This window comes from Poecilia formosa, unplaced genomic scaffold (genome assembly GCF_000485575.1).
Source record: "Poecilia formosa unplaced genomic scaffold, Poecilia_formosa-5.1.2 Scaffold96, whole genome shotgun sequence".
Taxonomy (NCBI): Eukaryota; Metazoa; Chordata; class Actinopteri; order Cyprinodontiformes; family Poeciliidae; genus Poecilia; species Poecilia formosa.
The window spans coordinates 836,276-859,100 of record NW_006800035.1 but is presented as its reverse complement, the minus strand read 5'-3'; the positions used below and the strand labels follow the sequence as shown (position 1 = coordinate 859,100).

Sequence of the window (22,825 nt, the reverse complement as noted above, 5' to 3'; positions counted from 1 at the left end):
TTTTGGTAGTGTGTGAGAGACAAAACGTAATTTTTTTGAGTGTGCGAGAGCTTTTGGTAGTGTGTGAGAGACAAAACGTAAATTTTGTCCTAAACGGCCCCTCATAGTTTACTGTAAATACACAGTAGCTGTACCGTAATTAATCCTGACAGTAGATTACCTTCCCTGTTTCGTCAATCCGGCATAGATTACAGACGCCGGTAAACTTCTGGCGTCTGTAGCTGCCAGTAGTTTACAGTTCTTTAGAAAGAACGGTAATCTGCATTTTTTCTGACGCCAGGTTTTTTTTTCTACCATTCTTTCAGAAAAATGTTTTTTAAAAAAGCTGGCGTCTGTAGATACCAGTATTTTACTGGAAACTTACCTTTTCAATCCTGTAATTACCTTTCAAAGTGTAGTACTGCAAGTAAATACTGTAATGATGCCAACACACCGCAGATGTAGTACCATCAACAGGGTTTATTAGAAATAAGAGCGAGCAGCTGCGCCTCTAACAAACCGTTACACTCAACTGAATAGCTTCACTGCTAACACACTGAACTCTCCGCTCTTCCGGTGTTCTGTCAGCATCGGTCCTGGTCCTCCCGCTCCCCTGATCCCCAGTCCACATGACAGGTCCATCACATGTGAGTGGGAGTCAGCAGTCAGACAGGGGAACCCCATAACACTCTACACATAACAGTGATCACAATGCAACTTAGAACAAATACACAACCATATGGACACCAACAGAACTAAAATACAGAATCGTTAAAATACTACGGTGGCCGACAGGTGCAAACGCACAGCAAACGAGAAAAACAAATTCAACAAAGAAAAAGACGCAAACAAAAAAGAGATGCAAAAATATACATAAAAACAAGTGTTCCAGACTACTAGAGCTCTGTGTCCGAGTTCAGGGTCTGCATCCTTTAAAGTTTATTCTTTCGTGGGCTTGAGAAACGACCTGATCTACGGAAGAGGCAGAGAAGGCAGAGAGCATTGCAGAGAAGCTGTAGCCTTCAGCTAGCTGCCTAGCCTCCACCTCGGCGTTACGTTGCTTAGCAGCCGTGATTTAAACAATGTTTGTAGGCGAGAATGTAGATGTATAAATCTCACATTTCTGCTCGGTTCATCAGTGCGTCACCTAATTGCAATATCTGTCCGACGTTTTCGGAGACGTCTGCTCCCGCTGTATTAACACCCAGCTCCCCTCGCCTGCTGCCAGCTGGTCCAGGTTTAGAACACCTGACTCATTTGGGCTTTCCCAAATGACAGTTAAACACAGATATTAAGTCAGGTAACATCTAGTTGTAATATTTTGGTTCACTAAAATATTTCATTTATTCCTGAGCAAATCGGTTTGACTGATTAAAGTTAAGCCTAAAAACACAATAGTTTGATTAAACTGTATTGTCTTACCTGAGATTTGGAGAGTATTGAAAAGGGATTCTTTGCTTACATTCCCATTGCTTACATATGTTGCGATTGTGGGAGCAACTCTTTATCAAACACCATCTCTTTACGGAAACTAACAAACCCATCTTTGAATTTGACTAAACAAGTGTTTAACATTGTATTTTTAACATACAACACCAACACTGGTAATCTAACACTTTTGATTATGCTCTGTAGATTTTGATTCATTCCCTAAAAGATTTATTATAGAAAGTATTTTTTTTCTTTCCGTTTAAATGCCGGTTCTCTAAGCTGCAAATACAAGTAAAATGTCTTGCCTAGGAAAAAAACTGTATTGTTCAATTATTTTGCGGTAGTTTACTGCAGGTCATCAGTCTAGATCGTGACAACAGAAGAAGACATCAAATTGACAATATCCTACCGAATTTTGGAATAACAGTGTTACTGCTGGAATTCTGCTGTAAATTTACAGCCATTTCTAAGAGTGTGGGAAAAGATCCAGTTGCAGATATGAGAGGTTATTAAATTAGCACCTTTTGCTTTAGTTCTCTGGCTGGGACGGGTTTTGGTTTACTAAAGCCGAAAGCCATTTTTCTCGTTCACCAACTGAAAATAGTTTCAATTTCCCTTGTCTGAATATGAGCTAATATTAGTCTTCAAAAACCCTTCTCTGAATGCCTCAATCCTCCTCTGGCCTTTGAAGCCTCAACATCTGAGTGCTTTTGAAATGACGGCTGCAGGGAGAAGGGGCCTTGCAAATTACATCTCACTATCCTCCCAGTCCCAGCCTTTGTGTTTCTTTTTTGAGATGTTTTTCTTCAAACCCCTTTCTCACTGTGTTCGAGTGTCATTGACACTTGAAAAAAAATATCTAAAAATATTAGCTTATAAATTCTTGTTCGTGGTTAGAGCAACTCAGAACATGTGGGAGACGCAAACAACTGAGAGCTTTTCACCTTGATGGCAAATTGGGGCGAGAGGCAGGGTCACCCTGGACAGGTCGCCAGTCTGTCGCGGGCGTGTGTGTGTGCAAAGTGAAAAAAGCTAAATTGAAACGGCAGTCCGTGTGCTTTACCTAGAAAACTATTGTCTCCCTTGGATGTTTCAGACTTTTGTTGCTTTAACAAACCCATCATGATCAGCTAAATTTTGCTTCTTTGACCAAAAACTCTTTGATGTCAAAGTGAAAACTGATTTCCACAAAAATAAATCTCAATGAAATAAAAATATGAATCATATTGCGTGATTGCGTTTCCAATTGAGCACAAAACTTTGTTGGTATTCTGCTAATGTTGAAAAAACACAATTTTGCAATTGCAGTGTTTTCATTAAATAAGCAACGCAGTTAAAATCTCACACAAATAAGTTTTTTTTAACCAGATCAGATATTCAAAAAACAAACCGAGCCTTCATCCTCCAACCACTTCCTGTCGTCTTCTTTGTCTTTTCTGCCAGTAGTAACATTCTGTTGTTGATCATGTGACTCATGTGATGTGACGAAAGTGTTTCCATTACAGTTTTGCAAAACAGACTCAATTTGATCCAGCAAGAAAACCACCAGATCCTAGCGAGTTTTTTTGATTGCCGCATTTCATATAAGCAAATTAATTTTCATATCAAATAAAGAAATCATATGGTCAGTGGAAACACAACTTCTGCAGGTCGCTCTCAGTCATGTTTTCCTCCATTCTTTTTTCATAACTGTTCCAGATATCACTCTACTCTCCTTCGTCAGCGTAGTCATGGTAACCTGGTGTCTTCTCTCCAGTCTCCTTCTTCACAGTCTGTCAGGTTGTGAGAGCGACCTGATCCAGGCAGACCGACACATGGATCACATTCCTTCATGTCTTGATGATGATTTAACTGAACTCAAAGGAGATATTCAGGTCCTTAAATTTGATTTTTCCATCCATCTCCTGACTGATACTTTTGCAGTTATGCAGTCACTTATTTTATGTTGAATATTTTTAATTGTCATTATATTGTAGAAATGAGTTGACATTAAAGGTTGTTTGGTGATTTGTTTTTGGCAAAATTTTGCTGATCATGACTGATTTATAAACTACTGGCACCAGTTGATTGGACCTCTGTTGAATTAGGTCTGTCACTTTAAAAGAGGTGAATATTTGTAAAAAAAAAAAAAAGGTGTAACTAATAGGAAAATTACTACATCATGCACACGACATAAACATTATCCAAACTACATCCGATTTTCTCCTGAGGCATTCCCAGCTCAAACCGCTGGATGTCAAATCGATTTCCTAGTGGAAATCAAGAGCGGACATTTTACGTTCTAATCTGCTTATTGTTTGAACGAGCCGCATATATTGCATGTCCTGCAAGGAGGCATTCTGAGCGGCAGCCGGCTCTGATTTGGTCCTGACGGGTTGAGCCGGTTTCCGGTCCGCCTGCGGCGCTGACACATCAGCATGGAGGCGACTGAGGAGATGTCAGCTGGAAACGACGACGAGCCGCGAGGCTGGAGGAGAAGCCAGCGTCGTTACCGCTTATCACATATTCATTATCATGCCTCGCAACATAGCAGACTGTAACCACTTTTTGTTTTGTTTTGCTTTTTTTTTTTGTTTGTGTGTGTGTGTGTGTGTGTGTGTGTCTCCTCAGTCTGCTGTGTTCCCAGTTTTAATCACATTGATGGGCCTTAAGTAAACATGTCCATTTCCCTCTGTGTGCTCTTTGTTTTTCTGTCAGCGGAGAAACAGCGCCGTGCTTGACACTTCCTGGCTGTCGCGGCTGAGCCACAAGCGGCTGATGGCGACGTTTCAGGTGGAGGCGCAGCGCGGCGAGCAGGACCTCTACCGCTGCATCACCCTGTCCCCCAGGGGGGCCGCCGTCTCCAACTTTGGAGAGCTCATCGTCAGAGGTGAGCAAGTCCTGCAACGGTGCAGAATATCTGTGGGACAGAGTGGAGGAATTCAACATGGGAGATGCAGGGCAGGAAGAAAAAGAACAAAAAAGAGAGATGTGGACGCACTAACAGAAAAATAGAAACTAAGAAAGAAAGAAAGAGAAAGAAAGAAGGAAGTGAATAACGGCAAGGAGACGATAAAACGCAGTGACGCGCCAACAAAACATCCTTATACAGGAATGTGAGACCAGGCCAGGAAAATTTTATATATATATATTTGTTTTTTGTTTTTTTTCATAGGGTCCATTCTTAATAATAGTACATAAAATACAAGGCATATAGTTTGAATGGATCCTTGTTACCTAGTTACACAAACATATTCATATGCAGATGAATATGATCCAAACATTTGGGTCAGAATCAAATGACTGAACTGTTACACCAACAAACTACAACAACATCAAAAGAAAAGAAAAAAAGCCTATCAGACAGGTGCGATACGAAGTAATCACATTTCCATCCATTTGCTCTAATAGAGAGAATAGATGGTTTAATTTTCTTTATCTATGAGTTTTACATCTTTAACAAATACATAAATGAAGCTGTGTCAGATTTCTCTGGCTTTCCTTTCTGTCTGTATGTTATTCTATCCAGAGTGAAAGCTGATATCATTTGTATAATCCAATATGAAACACTTGGACTGCCTGGTCTTATCCAAAGACAGCAACAGACTCTTTGGCAAACAAGAGACACATATGGCTATATTGAATTTATTTATATTTTATTTCTTTTAATTTTTAAATTGGTTCCCTTTTTTTACTGGGTTTTAAATCCATGTCTTGATTGAAGAAGATGACTATGGATGCTACTCTTAGATCTGAACTTGACTCTGAGGAGGGAGGCAACATTTGAACATTTTCCAATGTTCCTGGTTTCACAGTTGTTGACTGAAAGACATGTTTATGAAAGCATAAACTTTTTTAATGTTTTCATGATATAAAGCGCTTTGAACTGCGGTGTTGCAGAAATGTGCTACACAAATGAACTTGATTGACTGATGAAATAGTTTTGCAAAGTACTGCAGTGTCAAACTTTAAGTTAAAATAAATAAACTTCTTAGATCTTTCAGTAAATCCAGGCTTCATAGCGACACAGTCGGTTCTTGTCTGATTGAGTTAGAGATGCATCAGCGGCTGATTCTAATTAAAACACAGCTATTATAACCGGCAGGGGACAAAATGTATTTGTTTTTAATTAACTCTATTGGTTTTATACATAGAAAGCTGAAAACACACAGCTTGTCAAGTTGAGTAGATGTACATGTCATAGAACGATCACGGCTTCATTACGGTCTGCTGTCGTTACATTGTGTTCTCTATGATAAACAGAAACATCGGAGCCGTCTAAGGAAATCACTGAGTCACTGATTTAATGAAAATGTTTAGACTTTTTTTTCATCTACTTTTTAAACTATTAAGTTACTGTATTTACAGGATAGTCAGTTTAAATGGCTTAGGTTTCTTGGCAATAAACTGATTGTCTTTCTTTTTTTTAACATTGCATATTTCCCATTAATGAGGTTGGGACACAGAGCAAAAGAAAGTGGTAAAATTTAATTATTTAATCATTTAATATATTAAGTGAGCCACAGATCCGCTTGTGGCTGCAGCAGGTCTCAGACCTCTGATCTAGAAGTTGAAGGCTGTGGTTCTGTCTCAATGTGGCCGAAGTTAGCCGCCTCCGGAAGGAAGAAAGATAGGCAGCAAGAAACAAGAAAAAAGAATGAAGAAAGAACAACAGCAACAAAAGAAAAATGTGGACAATCAAAAATAAAAAAAAGAAAATGAGAAAGACACAAACAAAAAGAAATGGCAAAATAAACAAAACTGCCTGACAATTACCGAAAGGGAAACCATTAAGCATGTGGGGAAAAAAGACAGACAAAAACAGAACCCAAAAAAGTAAGAATAACTAAAAGAACAAGAAAAAAACAGTACAGAGAGGTTCAATGTTATTGCTGAAAAAGTCAGGCACTAGCAACACTTAAGATAAAACCAAAAGCAGCTCTAATAGAGTATTGTAAAGGTGATACACAAATATACTCTGCGAAGCATTAAACCAGTGTGTTTATGTTTAGCTGAAACATTTAATGCAGCATTTAAAACGATGAATTGCTCCAGAAGCTAAGCTAGCCTCATTACTAGCATAAGCAGCTCAATATTCAAAGTGTGGTTTCTTTACTCTTTAGCTAACATCTATCACAGAATATTCCACACATTCACTCCACGTTTCTTTGTGTTGTTTTGTTTCTCTTCATCTGAAGTAATTTCTTCTGTCTCAGCAACAATACCAGTCTTCTCGTTGCTGCTTCTGTTGTTGGAGGCATTTCAGAACAAAGTGCATCGCCCTCTTCAATAATGCTGAAAGGGATTTCGCAAAAATATTTTTCTTTTTTTTTCCTCTGGGTTTTGCTCCCTCGTGGTTGCTTTCTGCTTTTCTCATGTTTCTTTATTACTTGGTTTACAGGCACATAAAGAATGATTCACTCCTCTGCTGACCCTGCCTTCATCACTACACTTTTAACAAGAGCCTTTGAAATAATCAGCATTGTGAACTGATCTGAATTGTTCCTGGTTAAGGGTCGCACAAGGGTCGTCTGGGATAGATATATTTGGATTTAAGCAGCAGAATTCCAGTTTAAATGGCCACAGTGATGATTACCTGAAGAACCCTTAAAGCTTACTGGGCAGTGGAGTAAGTACATTTTAGAGCAGAGAAATTAAATCCTTTAAGCTAAACAATTGTGTTTGCTTTAAACATCGCTACGGAAACATTAACCTGCCAGAGCTTGGAAATAAATTCAGGAACAGCATCTCGTTTGAACGAGAGAACTTTATCTGTACAACATATCGAGATTTATGTCATTAATAACATTTATTTGCAGGAGATTAATAAATTTTCTTAGAAGCCTTAGATTTGTTTAAGACGTCTGTTTTTGATTGATCTAATGTGATAATCTGTCTTAGACAAAGAATTTTGGGTTTTCTTTACCTATATGCCAAATTTTGGTGATGTTTCAGTAATATCAATACATTTTTATTATAGGAACAGAGAAACAAAGCAGTTCAAAGTGCTTTACATCATAAAAACACAATACAAAACACAATAATGGAGGGACCACTCTCCCTCCACACTGCGCACCAGCCCAGTTAACAGGAAGTAGATTTAATGAGCTCACACCAGATGACCATCTCTGTTTCAGTCCCGCCCACGCCCATCGCCCCCCCCCAGCTCCTGCGAGCGGGCCCCACCTACCTGATCATCCAGCTCAACACCAACTCCATTGTTGGAGACGGACCTGTCATCCGGCGGGAGATCCAGTACCGGGCCAGCCAGTCCACCTGGAAGGAGACCCATGTGGTGGGCTCTCTCACCTACAAGGTCTGGCACCTGGAGCCAGACACAGAGTACTACATCAGCGTTCTGCTGACCCGACCCGGGGAGGGAGGCACCGGAGCGCCGGGCCCACCGCTGGTCAGCCGGACCAAGTGTGCAGGTATGTGCAGTCACAGTGGATGCTTTTTCACAAATAAAAATATGAACAGTGTGGGACTGGTTGTCTTCAACCCCCTTTACTCTGATGCACCTACTTAAAAATCTAGAGCTCACCTTCTAGGTGTTGCCTAATAAGAGAGTTTTGTTCTGTGAAGGACTGCGATGGGAGAATCAGTCAGTCATGTCTCACGGTGGTGGCTGCATCATGCTGTATCGATACTTTTTTCAAAGGAAACAGTGAAGTTGGTGACAAAGATGTGAAAAAGTTTCAAAGGTGTTAAAACTTTAAAGGGGCAAAATTATGTATTTTCCTTACATTTAGTTGTTATAAAAATGCTATATATCAAATATGACTTAAAGAAATCCATCCAATTCATCCCTCATCTTACACCCTGATCCCCAGTGTGGTCGTGAGGGGTGCTGGTGCCCTGCAGCGGTCACCAGGCGAGAGGCAGGGTCACTCTGGACAGGTTGCCAGTTCATCGCAGGGCCTTAAAGAAAATTTGATTTCATAATTTAACTTCTTGAAATTGGTCCTTTGACTTCAGGAAGTTATCACAACATGGCTCCTCTATTGACCCTTTAAAAAGGTTTTTTAGCAGCGTCGCTCTGAGAAGTAGCTCCTATAATGAGCTCAGCAGATGTGCAGTTCAACCAGATGTTTGTTAATATGGCATGATGATATTTGTGACACCAAGTTGAGTGACACACACACACTCCACTCTGATCCACTCTCCGTCTGCTCGCTCGGTCTGTTCGGTCTCTGCTCGTGCTCAGCTCTGTCTGGTTCCAAACTGAAGTTGAGTGACACACCACCAGCCAGTCACAGACAAGTTTTTGTCATCCAATCAAAGCATGCCTTGCATCCCTAGATCATCAGGTTTTATTTTCTTAATGCTGCTGTTGCTACTGCAGCAGTGTGGCTACGGATCACAAGTAAAAGTCTTTTTGCTCTCCAGATCACCACTGCATGTCAACTTGGTGGGACATTAATCACACCATATACTAGTTGCTACTGGCTAATCTGAAGGAGCTGAGTGAGGGAGGGCTGCTCTGTAAGGCAGAAGCTTGGAAATTGCAGCTCTGAGGAGGAGCTGCACCTTGAAGGCGGGGCTAAGTCCACCCAGGTGTTTTGGACAGCTGAGTGGTTGCCATGTAGGTTTCTCAGTCATGCATGAAATAATCAAAGCAACATTCCGAGTATGTTTTTTTTTTTTTTTTTTTTTTTTAATGCGGGAGCAACATTATAACATGATGTAAAGTTAAAAAAAGTCTTACTGTCCCTTTAACAACAGACAGCTAGGTTGTGTTTGCTGCCGTTGTGTCACAAAGGCGTCTAAGTCATCCTAACAATTAATCATTCAGACAAAGGACATGGAACAGTCAAAGTCTTCCATCTTTCTCCTGGTCTTTGAAAAAGCAGACCACCAAGGTCAAAATGTTTTCTACCTTTTTGCTTCATGTCACACTAGCAGAGCCACCTAACTACAACTCATCTGTCTTTCAACCACATTGCTGCTCATTTTTGGTAAAAATGCCAGCCAGATGCTCTTTCAATCAGACCTGTCACCTGCCACCGGGTTTGATCCGCTCACGCCGGCGCCTCCACTCAGCCACATCCTGTCAGATCCCATTCCTCACGTCTGATGCTTTCTGCCCCAGGTTAAAGCAGAAGACAGCGGAGCCTCTGTGACACCACCGCGGCATGGATTCCTTTTCTTCTCGGACTTTCGTTGAGCTTGACATTTCAGATGTTCCTCAGTCCCATCTAGCTTTTGTCAATAACTGACGGCCGTTCTCAGAGCTAAAAGTGAAATGCTGTATGGATTCTTTACTGTGACTAAAAATGTTCGATATGAAACATTCAGCCTGTATTTGAGAATTTTTCTTCAAAGCTGTAATAATCTTGAAAAACGCTTCTGTAATTATCCAAAGCCCAGTGTCCAATGTTAAAATCTATGTAGAAATAATTCATGTATTTCTTCATATGCAGAAGTCATTTGTAGGCTTACTTAGTGGGAAACATGAGTCGATCAAAAAGAGTAATTTAGCCTGGCCATCCTGTGCCATTCCACTCAATTAAAATCTCGCTTCACAGCTCAGGTTGGGTTTTCTCCCATTTACTTGGATTCTTCAGCAATTACATTCTTTTCCTCTGTAGACTTGTTCTAATATTTTAATCAGGCCATGGTACAACATGGAACCAAAATATCAACAGACTTTGAGTCAGTTTTGATGTTTAAATCACAGTGTGTAGAAAGTCGTCCAAACAAGTGTTTACAGCTCAAAACCCACATGATCTCCTCTTGGTAAGTATGAGTTTGTGCACTGAAAGTCTTTCACATTTTCTTAAAAAAACCACTCCAGGCAATGCAGACAAGCCTTGAAGATAAAAAGAGCAGATCCACGGGGAGCGTCCCACCCGGTCCACCGTCCCTCCATTCCTCCTCTCTTTTCTGGTTGCCTGGCTCCCTCTGCCTCTGGGTAATCCCTCTGATTAGGCTAATCATGCAGAATGTCGGCGCGGGGCCGGATCGGTCGGGGACAGGACAGAGCCTGCCAGGGCGCGGCTTTAATGATGACTAATGACGTCTGAAGTAGAAAGTGAACTATCTGCTTGTGACAGATCTGATTTTAACTGGATTGTGACTGTTGTTTCTTTTATTTTTCTGCACCTAAATTTTTGCCTTTATCTTTAATATGTTTTTTTTATTTTGAAGAGCAACGCTTTTGGCCGTCTCGGCTGTCAGGGCGTCAAACTCTTTGGCGTGGTTTGTGCTCTTGGAAAGAGCAAACCTCCTTAAAGTCAGCAAACACTTGAGGGATGTGTCTGTCCTTTCAGGAGTGATTTCTCCTTTTTGACATTGCCTCGTTCATGTGTGTTATTAGCTTGTGATCCATGTCTGGCGACGCAGCAGGGCTGCAGCTATTGCCTCTCCAGTGCTGCCTAAGAGTCATCCACATCCTTGTGCTGCCATTCCAAGGGCATTTCGCTCAGATTCCTCCATTTGGTACCGCTGAAGTACTCTTGGACATTCAGGCCAGACTGCTGGACAGAAATACCCTCATTAATGCTTGAAAGTGGACATTTAGCTTGACATCCACATGTGTAATAGTAATGTTCACACTTGACAGCTGTAATTAGGCTTTGTCCGTTTATACGTGCCAAACAACCTTCTCCTGTCAAACTATATTCATTTAACAAGTTGGGAATCTAGCGTTCTGTGACATGTTTTTATCCATCTGTAGGCACAAAATCTGAGTTCATAGCATCTGCTCCAGGTTTCTGCCTCCTTTTGCTTGTTATTTTTTCCAATTTTATCAAACACAAGTGAAGGTAGAAATATACTTTTAGATTTTTCTGAGCTTGTAAAACTTTCCTCTGGGATGAACATTTGTATTTTCCTTTCTCAGACTCAGTGAATTGTGTCAAAAAATGGTTATTAAAAATGCTGAAGTCTGATGCATGAATTTATTTAATTGCTTATTATTTTGTAAAGACTTTGAATTAAACAGGAAACATTTGTAAAATAAGACGATAAAAGCTTTGGAAATGTGTTGATGCTGACATTAGCATTGGGGACGTCGGTGCTGCTGCAACGTGTTTAGAATTGAGATGCTGTTTAAACCTATCCTCAAAGCTATTCAAGCCTAGCTCCTTTTAGCACAACTTAAACACAACAATAGTCTTTTCTAGCTTCCACTCAGATCGGTATTTTGAAGCAAACAGTCGTAGTTAACTCTAACCCTACCAGAAACATGCTTTGGATTCTTGTATGTAAAAAAATAACAAATAAAACGTGTCAAAATTTCTGGCCCTGCCTATAACCTGCCTAAAACTTCTCCATACGTTCATCTCTGACCTTTCTGCTGGGTTCAGTGATTTTCATGAAGCTGTTTGTTCACTGATTTTTCCCCTAAAAACCTCAGAGGACGTTATAGAACAGCTGAGCTGGATTTTTATTGCGACTAAGTGACGTAAAGACTCTTTATCAAGTAGGAGATTTAAGTAGACAATGGGTTAACCTATATTATATTTAAAGATAAAGTCAAAGGGGCTTCATTGTATTTATTAAGAATGTTTTGTAAAACCATTAAGAATATTTCTCCCACCTCACGTGTCGGTGGACTCTAGCCTATAAAACCCCATTGAAATGTACTGCAGTTGCACTTCCTACATGATGAAATGTGAAACTTTTGATTTCCCGTCACCACTCTTACAAGGCTGTGTATGCCTGTATCTCATGAGCTCAATGCATTTTCATGTAGTACTTCATCAGAACGTCTCTGCTTCCTGTCCGTGTCAGAGCCCATGCGTGCCTTGCGGGGCCTCACAGCCACAGAGATCCAGCCGCGTCTTTTGGCCCTTCAGTGGGAGCCGCTGGGCTACAACCTGACACGCTGCCACACGTACACGCTGTACCTCTGCTACCGCTACTCCATGCCGACGGGGAGCAACGGGGGCAACAACGCCACTGTAAGGGAGTGCCTGTCGGTGGACCGCAACACCTCCCGCTTCACCCTCAGGGACCTGCCACCCTTCCGGGCCGTCCATGTGAGGCTGGCACTGGCCAACCCAGAGGGCAAGAAGGAGAGCCGGGAGGTCACCTTTCAGACGGAGGAAGATAGTGAGTGGGAGTTTAATTGTTCTCGCTGTATGCTAACCAGTGCTACCCAATTGTATAGAAGGCACATGTTTTCGTTTGGGTGTGCAGTGAGGCTTGGTGTTGTCAGGGAGACTTAGCTTCACAACTTCTTACAGTTGTAGTTGTTCCTTTATGCTCGGATGATTATTATGCAGTGCTTACAAAAATCCGGGCCTTTAGTTGTGTAGCGCAAGCAAAAAAAAGAAAACACAAATATTGACTAAAAAGAAAAGCTGGATCAGCATAACTAAACGGAAGATCAGCCCTTTAAATGGAGACCAGTGAAGCATTCATAAGCTCAGTGTATTGCCAAGAGCAAAATGCTATAATGATTTTGCTTATCTTTGTAATATTTTCCTGTGGACTTCAGCAGATTATGTGCAGTCTAATGCAAATTTTCCATGGATGAAGACCCAGAAGGTCAAAGTCTTGTTGTTATGTAAAATTGGTGAGACATTTCCATGTAACTGAATATGACTTAGGAATATTTTTTATGACCGTTCATATGGTCAAGAAAGTTGGAGAAATTGATCCTCAGGATTTGCAGTGGGTTGCATTTCATCATCACTTCTTATTTACATACATAAAAGGAAGACAATCACTGTCCAATCTCTCTAATTGTCCATTCCTACACACTGTATGTCTTAATAACTAAGGGAAATTGATTTCTTAAAACTGAACGCCTTACAGACCGTTTCCTGCCTATTGGGCTCAACTATCAAATGCCACTGAAGTGTTTTTTTTTTTTTTCACCTTATGCAAAACACAGCAAAAGAAAAAAAAAAAGTCAAACAAGAAAACCTGTTAGACTTTTGTTGATCCATGGTCTTCCACTTGTCTGAGTTTGGGTCAAAGGTCAACAGGTCCAGGAAGAACATCTAGACATGGATCTCTCCAACAAGATCCTGCGTTCTGGGGGATCCAAAGCATAGCTAGGCCAGACGGGAGACGTTATCCATCCAGTGAGAGGTGCGTCTTCCCCAGTGTCTCCTTGAAAATGTCCAAAAGGAGACACCCAGGGCGCATCTTGATCAATTCTCTGAACCATCCAAACTTTCTCCTCACCCTGTGTCTCAAGCTGAGTCCAGCCTAAATGTGTACATTTAGGCTGTTTGTATCCAGGATCTTGTTCCTTTGGGCATCGTCCATATCGGCCATACTTAAGGGTCGGAACGTAGACCGACTTGTAAATCGAGAGCGTTCCTTTTTGGCACTGCTGTCTCTCACCACAACAGACTGAAGCTACCCCCACGTTACTGCAGAAACCCCAACCCATCTGTCTAACTCCCATTCCATCCTACCGTTACTTATGAGCAAGACACTAAAATACTTAAACTTCTCTGCTTGAGGCAAAGATTGGCCCCCAAGCCACAGGAGCAGTCCACCTCTTTTTCTGTAGAGAGATTGGTGTTTTCTTTTTAGCTATGTTGAGTACTTGCTTCAGATTACCTTCTAAGAAAACTAGACTCAGATCAGGATTGATTGTTTCAAAGAATTATGAGCTATGGGTTATACTCCAGTCAGTTGCAGTACATGGTGGACTACGGTGTACCTGAGTTCACTTTCAGGATTATCTGGTCTCCATAGACCAAAGTAAGAGCTGTGTCTGCATTTTTGGCACAAGGTCCAGCTCTTTCCTAGACTTGCACTGGACTCTAACATGGGAGTTTCCAGTCATTCACTAAGAGACTGGGATGAGAGTCAGTTCCCAACCAGGAACTGCCTCTGCTTCTGGGCCAGAGGTTTCTCTATGGGAAGGAGTTTACGTATATTAGTGTCTTGTTTGTGAAGGATGAGATGGATGGACTGATTTGGAACTTGGTTGCAGTAATGGGGATGCTGCCAGAGCCTTTCCTTGTAAAGAAAGAGCTGAGGCAAGAAGCAAAGTTGTATTTGAAAATGTTGATTATCACCGACACTCACAGTCCAATCTCATTGAGGTTGAACTATTTCACACAAACAAAAAGGCAAAACTTTGCATTTCTAAATGTTTGAAGCTAGTGGAGACTAAGCTAAAAACTAAAAAAATGTAGCTGAGTCTGCAGGGAAAGGCATGTTTCAATATTACTCCACATTTAGGAGCCACTCTGTAAGGCCAATCACAGAAATATATAAGATAGATGGAAGTTTGTTCTTGTAATGTGACCAAATGGGAAAAGGTAAGCCGGTTAGAATACTACCAAGTCCTGCAGTAGTATAGTTATTATAGTATTAAAAGAGTAAATGATCTTATGTGTCAGGTTGTACAGTAAATGAATCTAATTTGTATCACTCCACAAAGGACGGCCATGATGTAGACGTTGTGCAACATCAGGAGTCAGGATCTCAATATATCTTGACGTCTGGGGCCGAGCCGGGCCAGTTTTCATCTGTCCCCTCCCTCTCCTCTATCTTTTCTAGCCCTTGTGTCTTTTTTTTCTCTTTCTCCTTTATTTTTTTCTGTCAAAAGTGTTTGCACCCACTAGCATGCCCACACGACACTCCATTTACTCGGGACAGTTTGTTTCAGCCGAGGCTGTTTATTTTGTCTCGCTTTAGTTCCTGGGGGCATCGCTCCAGAGTCTTTAACCTTCACTCCACTCGACGACATGATCTTCCTCAAGTGGGAGGAGCCTGTGGAGCCCAACGGTCTCATCACACAGTATGAGGTAAGAGATGAGGTTTGTTTTTGGTTTGACCTGTTGCAGAACCCACGTTCACATTTCATTAAATTTACAGTAGATTTCTATATGCTAATAAAGCAGAGGCTGTAAATACATAGGAGAACAAACTTCTAGAAAATTGTAAAACAGCCAAAAACTCTGAGTTCTTTGAAATCTAGACTAAAATCCCACCTGTTTAGTTACTTTTGAACGATAATAAATGAAACACTGACCAACATTTTGATGTGTAATGACGACATTTGGTCAAATGTAATGTTTCAGTTGTTGAATGTGTGCTCTATGACTTTGTATTGTTGTGTTGTTATGATGTAAATCACTTTGAACTGGCTTGTTGCTGAGATGTGCAATACACATGAAGTTTATTGATTGATTTATTGATTGAGATGGAAGCTTCCACAATGTTAAATGTCATTATTGACAATCAGTGCTGACCATCCAACCTCCAGGATAAGAAGCTAACATCCTGCTGGACAACAAACTGTTCAGATTTTTTCCTTCAGGTCAGTTGTACAGAGACGGTTTCTGTCCCCAGGCTGCATCTGATGAAGGTTTTTGTTTTGATCAAAACAATCAAAAATAGGATTTATTGATTTTGTCACAATTCTTTTTACTTTCTTTATAATATAAAATGGCTACAAATATATCTACATATTGTTCCTTCGTCGTTATTTTATTCCCCTTAAAGTTTATATATTTATACTAGTGGGGGGACTCATTAATTGCAGAGTCTGTAATGAATTAATTGTGATTTATTGCATTTTAATCAAACTGTGTATCAACAAAATAAGCTACATTTTAATTCAAAAATCCCTTTTGCTGCTAGATTTTTTAATAAATAGACATGAGAACTCAAAAAATATAATTGTTTTTAATTTATTATTATTCAGGTTCTTCATCACATTGGTGCAAAGTGTTCTTCTATCCAGTCAGCTTTTCAGTGTTTCAGGAATTCCTGATCATTCACAGCACTTTAGAAGTGTGGACATTAGCATTAGCGCCTGCCGCCTGTGCTGATGCTATTTTAGGCTTCACTGACAGGCTAAGTCCTTTAGCATAACTTCAGCACAACGATAGCCTTTTCCAGCATCCAATCAGATCAGTTCTTGTAGCCCCCAGTGGGACAAGAGAAGCGTCTTTGTGTTGTTCGCGGATGTTGCTTGTGCGTCAGATTTACGGGCCTACCAGAAACAAGAGGATTCAAAGTTCCATTCCTGATTTATAATTAACGTCTTGATGCTGTGAGCGCCTGAAAAAAAATGTCTAATTGTCTGTGCCATCGTCTTGGCAGATAAATCAGATTCTGTTTTTTTTTTTTTTCTCTGGTGGTCTCTAACCTACCAGAGACCAGAGTAGTCTGGGCTTTCTGCTATGAAGCCTCACTATCGATGACAGTCTGAGAGGCATTCGAGAGAGAAATTAGTTCCACAAACACACACTGAGTGATGGTGTGACTGGTTCACACACAGACGAGCTGCACTTACTTGGAAGGTTCAGATTGAACAAATAACACAAAGAGTCGACAGAATAAAAGACGGCAGTGGAACTTTCATGTGATTGAAAGACTTGACAAGCTGACTAGACTTGATGCAGAGTTCAGAAAAAAAAGCTCCTCAGTGGGATCCATCAGCAGTGTTTTAGAGATATTCTTGATGTCACTGAATGTAGTGCATAAAAATATTTTTTGTGTGCACAAAAATAACAAATTACTGACAGTCTAAATAGAAAAGTCTTGTACATTGTCATGTTTCGATCCAGCAGTGAATCCTCACTGTATGCCAGAATGAACTCGATAAGCACTGATAATTCATTTAATAGTGTTTGAAAAGCTGCTTGTTAGTGTCTGGCCATGAAGTAGCTCTGGCATTCCCCTCTTGGGTGCAGCTGATTGGACTCAACCAAAACAGTTTTTAGAAAAACTGCAATGGACTGGCACCAGCTCACCCCTTCACCTCCCTCTTTCCCTGCAGGTCGGCACAGTAGATGGATAGTTCTGCTCATTCTCCATACATTAAATAAATCTTTTAAACATACAAAAATCCCTAAAGCTTGGAAGTTGTTGATGGCAGCCCAGTCTTTAAAGCTGTGAATATAGGCAACATATCTAACTACTGTGTGTTACCAGCTACGTTAATAATAGCTAAAAAAAACAAAAAAAAAAACAGGTTGTCAGGTTTCTTGTGGAGCGTCTTAATAATGGTCATAATCTGAATCCTTTCCAGTCTGGTTTACCACCCAACTCCTGTCCATCTGCTTGTGATCAGATTTATGGAGGTGACCCCCATTATTTTTTTCACCAGCTGAAAATCCTTGAGGAGTCTTCTTGCATCTTTTTTGATTTGATGAATAAGACATGCATGATGTTTACAAAAAATGATTAAATAGAACACACTCAATTATTTTCTTGCATGGTAAGGAGCAGGGATTAGCTCTTGGGAAATCATTGACTCAAATCTATATTTTTTTAAAGGTTTTTCTGGCTCTGACAGTAGTTATTTACATCAGATCAGGAAATAGGGAGAGATAGGAGAGGGGGGAAACATGTAGCAAAGGACCTAGAGTTGGGAACTGAATCCCAGATTCATGGAGGACAAATAGCCTGTGGATATGAGGCTCCGTCTCTACATCAGGCACCGTCCCTTCAAATCATACCTTTTAAAAGTCAGGTTAAAAATTCGGTCTATTGTCTTTTTTAGAGATCAAAAGTTTTTCCCTCTTGCACTCCAATGAAAGTTAAACTTGTCTCTCTCTGAAGGTACAGGCATTCACTTTGGACAGCCACACCTGGCCATGTCCAGGTGATACACCTGTGCGTCGTTTCCATTCCTCCCGCTAACAAGTGGCCAGAACCACAAAATAGAACCAGAGTCCTGTTCCATAGCTGCGGCATCCAGGCTTTGAACATTCTAATTTTTTCAAAGTAAGCGCTTCAACCAAAACAATTTGGCAATTTCTTTTGGTTGTATTTACCCAGAATGCCCTCCACTGTAATTTGCTTCCTGCTTCTGAAGCGGTCTCTGGTCCATTTGGCGTTCACACCAGAGAGTTCATTTCAGTGGAAACCAGACCTGGATTTGTAGGCGGACCACAGTTTGGGAGTCCACTGTACATATTTTCATGAATTTTGAAAATAATTAGAAAAAAAAATCACAAATATAAATTAATTTAGGTATCTGCATCACACAGCCACATTTCCTTATAAAAGACAGAGTAGACTTTTGAAAATGATCTCCCAAGTGGGTACAAAACAGCCGTATGGTCAATATGAACACACCTATTTACTATGAATGTACAAAATGTTCTGTGGAAAATGATTTCTCTTCATACCCAGAAAAGTCAGGTTCAAAATTACAAATAGTTTGTCTGTACAAAACCGCTGGCCATGTTAATTTCCTGCATGTTTTGCAGAAGGTTTTAAAATTTCATCCCGTCTGCCATGGAGATCACTGCTTCGACTGGAACCAATACTCCCTCTGGAGCTCTTTGCAGTCATTTGTTACGGCAACTTTAAGCATAAGATAGAGGAGACTATTAGACCATACTGTCCCTAAAATGTGTCCATAAGGTAATTGGTGCCTGTTTTAATGACGGCTGGAAGCCGTCTAACTGGAGAAGCGGGTCTTAAAGGCTTGACTTTCTTTGAGGAGTTGTGATGCAGCTGGCAGGAAGTGACAAAAAGGTCTGAGGGTTAGGGTCAGTATCAGTATGGGATCAAATCTACTGTGGTGAGATCGATAGATTTGTTTCAGATTCTCTTCTTGAAATGTTATTTTATTTTTGTGTTGTAGGCTCTCAGCCTGTACCTCAGAAAAGATTATGCTTTGATTTACTTTCAAATGATAATTTTTGGCACTTTATTTAGGAAAAATTCACACAAATCATTTTGTTAATAAAGCATTTTGTAGACGGCTACAAATTTTGTCCAAATTCCGTCTGAGGTTAGAACAAAATTAATTCAAAGGAAAAAAACCACGAAAAATGTGTTGGTATGTCAAACTTAAATGAAAAGTATTGATATCGGTATCTGTATCGATATCGATATCAATATCAGTGATACACACCCTGTATTTACTTTGTATCAGATCAATACCAACAATTTGTATGCATCTAGTTTCTGTGGCTGAACAAACTAAATCTCAATCGGGCCATCATCAAGAACTTAGAAAGTTCTCAAAAGAATTTTCAGATTTTTCCATCATTGTAAAAGTTGGTCATATATTTGGACTCATGCAAGTATTGAAATATGTCCTCACATTTTCTCTCATGGCTAAGCTGAAATGATCTTTCCAAAAAAAAACATGGCTAACCAAGCACATGTTTTTTTTTTCTTTAATTTGAAAAACAGTTTGATGAATATTTTATGAAGAACATTGACATTTTCTTTCAGAATCAGCTTGTAAAAACAAATGAAGTGTTATGTTCGTATTATGTATCACGTGATAATATTCTTTCTTCAGCTTGTTTTTTCCTGTTTTCTTGTTCTGTCTGTTTATTGTTTGCAGATCAGCTACCAGAGCACTGAATCCTCTGACCCAGGCATCAACGTTCCTGGTCCTCGCCGCACCGTCTCCAAGCTGAGGAATGAAACCTACCACATGTTCTCGGGCCTGCACCCCGGAACCACCTACCTGGTCTCTGTTCGGGCCCGCACGGCCAAAGGCTTCGGCCAGACCGCTCTCACTGAGATCACTACCAACATATCTGGTGAGCCTGCAGTGAGGCTGATAGATGTCCTGTGTGTAACCCCAAAAGATGATTCTCATCAATAATAAAACAAGAAGCCCTCCTTTGAGATTTAATATTCCAGTCTGTAATAAACAGCATTCAAGAAAACCAAAAAAGAAAAAGAAAAAAAAAAGACATTAAACATTTCTCGCCAGCAGAGCGAGAACTTGTTTCTTTCTCCTTCAAAAAGAACAAAATTGATTTCCTCATATACTTTTAAATTATACAAATTATCCTCATTCATGCACAGCCAAAACGGCTTTCAGATGCACACTCGCTTTATTGGAGAGAAAACAAATTATAGCTAACTACAAATGTTCAGGATGGGTAGTTTGAGGGGAAAACAGCTTTGTTTTCTGTTCTCCCATTGAAAGGCCCCACACAACACAACACAACACAACACAACACAACACAACACAAGACAACACAACACAACAGAAATTAGAGGCTGAGACTGCAGGTATGGAACAGCTGTGAAAACATTCCACCTCTTAATGTGAGTTGGTGATTTCTGTCCATTAAATGTGTTCAGGCTGAGACATTACTGGGATGTATTTGCATTTAATCATGTGGAGGCTGTAGAGAATTGCTTGTTGTGAGTCTGAGCAATGAGAGTCGTTCCCACCTTTTTGGAACCGCTCTGTGGTTTCAGCTTGGGAGTTGTTAATTACCACTTTTTAAAATCACAACTCTGATGAGAATCACATGGGATTTTTACCATGGAACTTTTTTTTGTCTTACATGCGACACACATCATTCACGTAAAAACTGGTGTGAACCTCGAGTGCATAGATCTTCCATGTCTAACCGGTTTTCACATGGGATTTTTCTGTCAGGAAACATTTGGAAAAAAACTAAACGGAGCTGAAGAACCAGAAATTAATTCAAAAACCCACAAAACTAGGAAAAGGGAACAAAATACATTGACTTCATGAAAGTGTGTCTGTGTTTATTAAACACGGATAAAAGAGTTTTGGATATGTGGCTTTGACAGAAAGAGTTGACAAAAGAGAGTTAATTTATACTTCAGAACTATTTGATCTTTTCTGTTGCTCTACAATAATATATATCCCACAATATTTATTGCAGATATATCCGGATAGCAAACAAAAACAAAATACAGATTTTGCAGATTTGTGTAGCTGTCATCATTGAAAAGCAGCCATGTTTACACACATGCTAGCATTAGCATTGGTAGCACAACTAGCCACTAGACAAATTTAGCTCATCTAGTGGCTCCTTAAATTCAACATTTAAGGAGTTTTATCTCCTGACAGTCCTTTTTTGGCTTTGCAAATCATTAACGTTGTGTACGAACTGTTAGAATATTAAGAATTAGTTCAGTCAGAGCTCCAGTTTAAGCTAACCTAACAGGTCCGTAAGGAGCTAAAAGAAACTAAAAATAAAGCAGATACGCTCCATTTTGTTAGCAAGGATGAAAAATACAAAGCTGGAATATTATAGTGAACAGAACGCATACATGCACACTGGTCCAGTAGATCTCAGCTGTTTGTGTGACTATTGGTGGCAGAATTACACAAACATTCACCTCTTCCATTCCACCCTGAGCTCGTATGTTGTTCTCATAGCTACAGCACTTTACTTCACTACACACTTCCAATTAATTTACAATCTGTAATAAAGCGAGGAAAACTCCACCTCAGAGCTCCCAGAGTTTTGCTGAGGTTGTGCAACTTTGACATAAATCCTAATTATGTTTAAAAGCCTCTTGTTTTCTGTGTAGCCGGCTGCTGCTTCCCGTCAGCAGACAATGGCAGCGTGTGGGAGGTCTACTGGTACACAAGGGATCCGTTTGAGTAATGAAAAGAGATCGCGCTCCGGCTCCTTTCATATGCAGCTGAGAAAAAAAAGCCTAAAATATCTCAGCAAAAGTCTTAAAAACATTAAAATCGACAAGGTTTTGAGGTTTCATGTGGAATATTTCTGTAGTGTGGATGTCTTTGACCTGTCTCTCTAAAGTGTGGGTGTGTGTGTGTGTGTGTTTTTTCCAGCCCCTGTGTTCGACTATGAAGACATCCCGTCTCCGCTGAGCGAGTCAGAGAGCACCATCACCGTGCTGCTGCGCCCTGCCCTGGGGAGGGGGGCGCCTGTCAGGTACAGCTAATAAATGCTCCTCAGCTACGCCAGCGCTCAATTACTGCTGCTATGCACGGGTATTTATAGCTGCAGTCACAAAGAGCTCTGTGGGGCATCGGGAAGTGGTTCGTTAGGCTCTGAAAGCAGCAGACGTACTTCAAAAGCAAACGGTGTCATGTTATGCTAACCTAGCTCGTCTAGCTAACCTAGCTTCCAATTTGGTTAAAAGGTTTAAGGAAGACGCATATATCTTTTAAACCCCTTTTATTATGTTAAAAAATATGTATTTAATGAGAACGATCACTAAATATAGTTGAAACCAGAAGTCTACATACAACCTTAATGAAGTTAAATCATACTAAACTTCTCTTGTTTTAAGACAGTTACAATTATTTCTATTTGCTAAATTCTACAACAGTAAGAGAAATAATTCCAGATTCATGTATTCATGTCTTCTAAATCTGAAGTTTACATACAGAATGATTACGGTTTCTTAAAACATTGAGGGAAAGCCCAGATGATGATTTGTGGCTGACATGGACGATGAAGGCAGAGACATGGAAGAGCCCAAGCGCAGACAGCGATGGTAAACAAAAAGAACAAAACAATAAGCTGGTCATGAGCAACTGGCATGGACAGGAACCAACCAAACACAACTACAAGAACCCAGCAAGGAACAAAAGCCAAACAGGAACTTAAATCGTGTAGGAGACAGGTGAGCAGGACAACTAATGAGGGAACACAAGTGGAAAAACATGAGTTAGGTTGACAGGAACAAAAAGGCTGAGCTAGAGAGTACTGACAAACTGACTTAATTATTATCAAAACAAGACAGCTAGAATAAAACATGGACGACAGCTAAATGGATATAAAACCTG

At 40.3% G+C, this 22,825-nt stretch overlaps 1 protein-coding gene across 1 annotated transcript in view; it reads left to right on the top strand.

Annotated features, from left to right (window-relative positions):
* The window catches only part of ptprua (protein tyrosine phosphatase receptor type Ua), a gene marked incomplete at its 5' end in the record, with an annotated part of 141,407 nt that overhangs the window by 62,827 nt on the left and 55,755 nt on the right, over positions 1–22,825 (top strand). The window contains 6 exons of the mRNA XM_007558469.2: positions 4,108–4,279; positions 7,527–7,820; positions 12,127–12,447; positions 15,004–15,113; positions 19,628–19,829; positions 21,863–21,965. Coding sequence (XP_007558531.1) covers positions 4,108–4,279; positions 7,527–7,820; positions 12,127–12,447; positions 15,004–15,113; positions 19,628–19,829; positions 21,863–21,965 — 1,202 coding nt within the window. The remainder of the gene's footprint in view (positions 1–4,107; positions 4,280–7,526; positions 7,821–12,126; positions 12,448–15,003; positions 15,114–19,627; positions 19,830–21,862; positions 21,966–22,825) is intronic.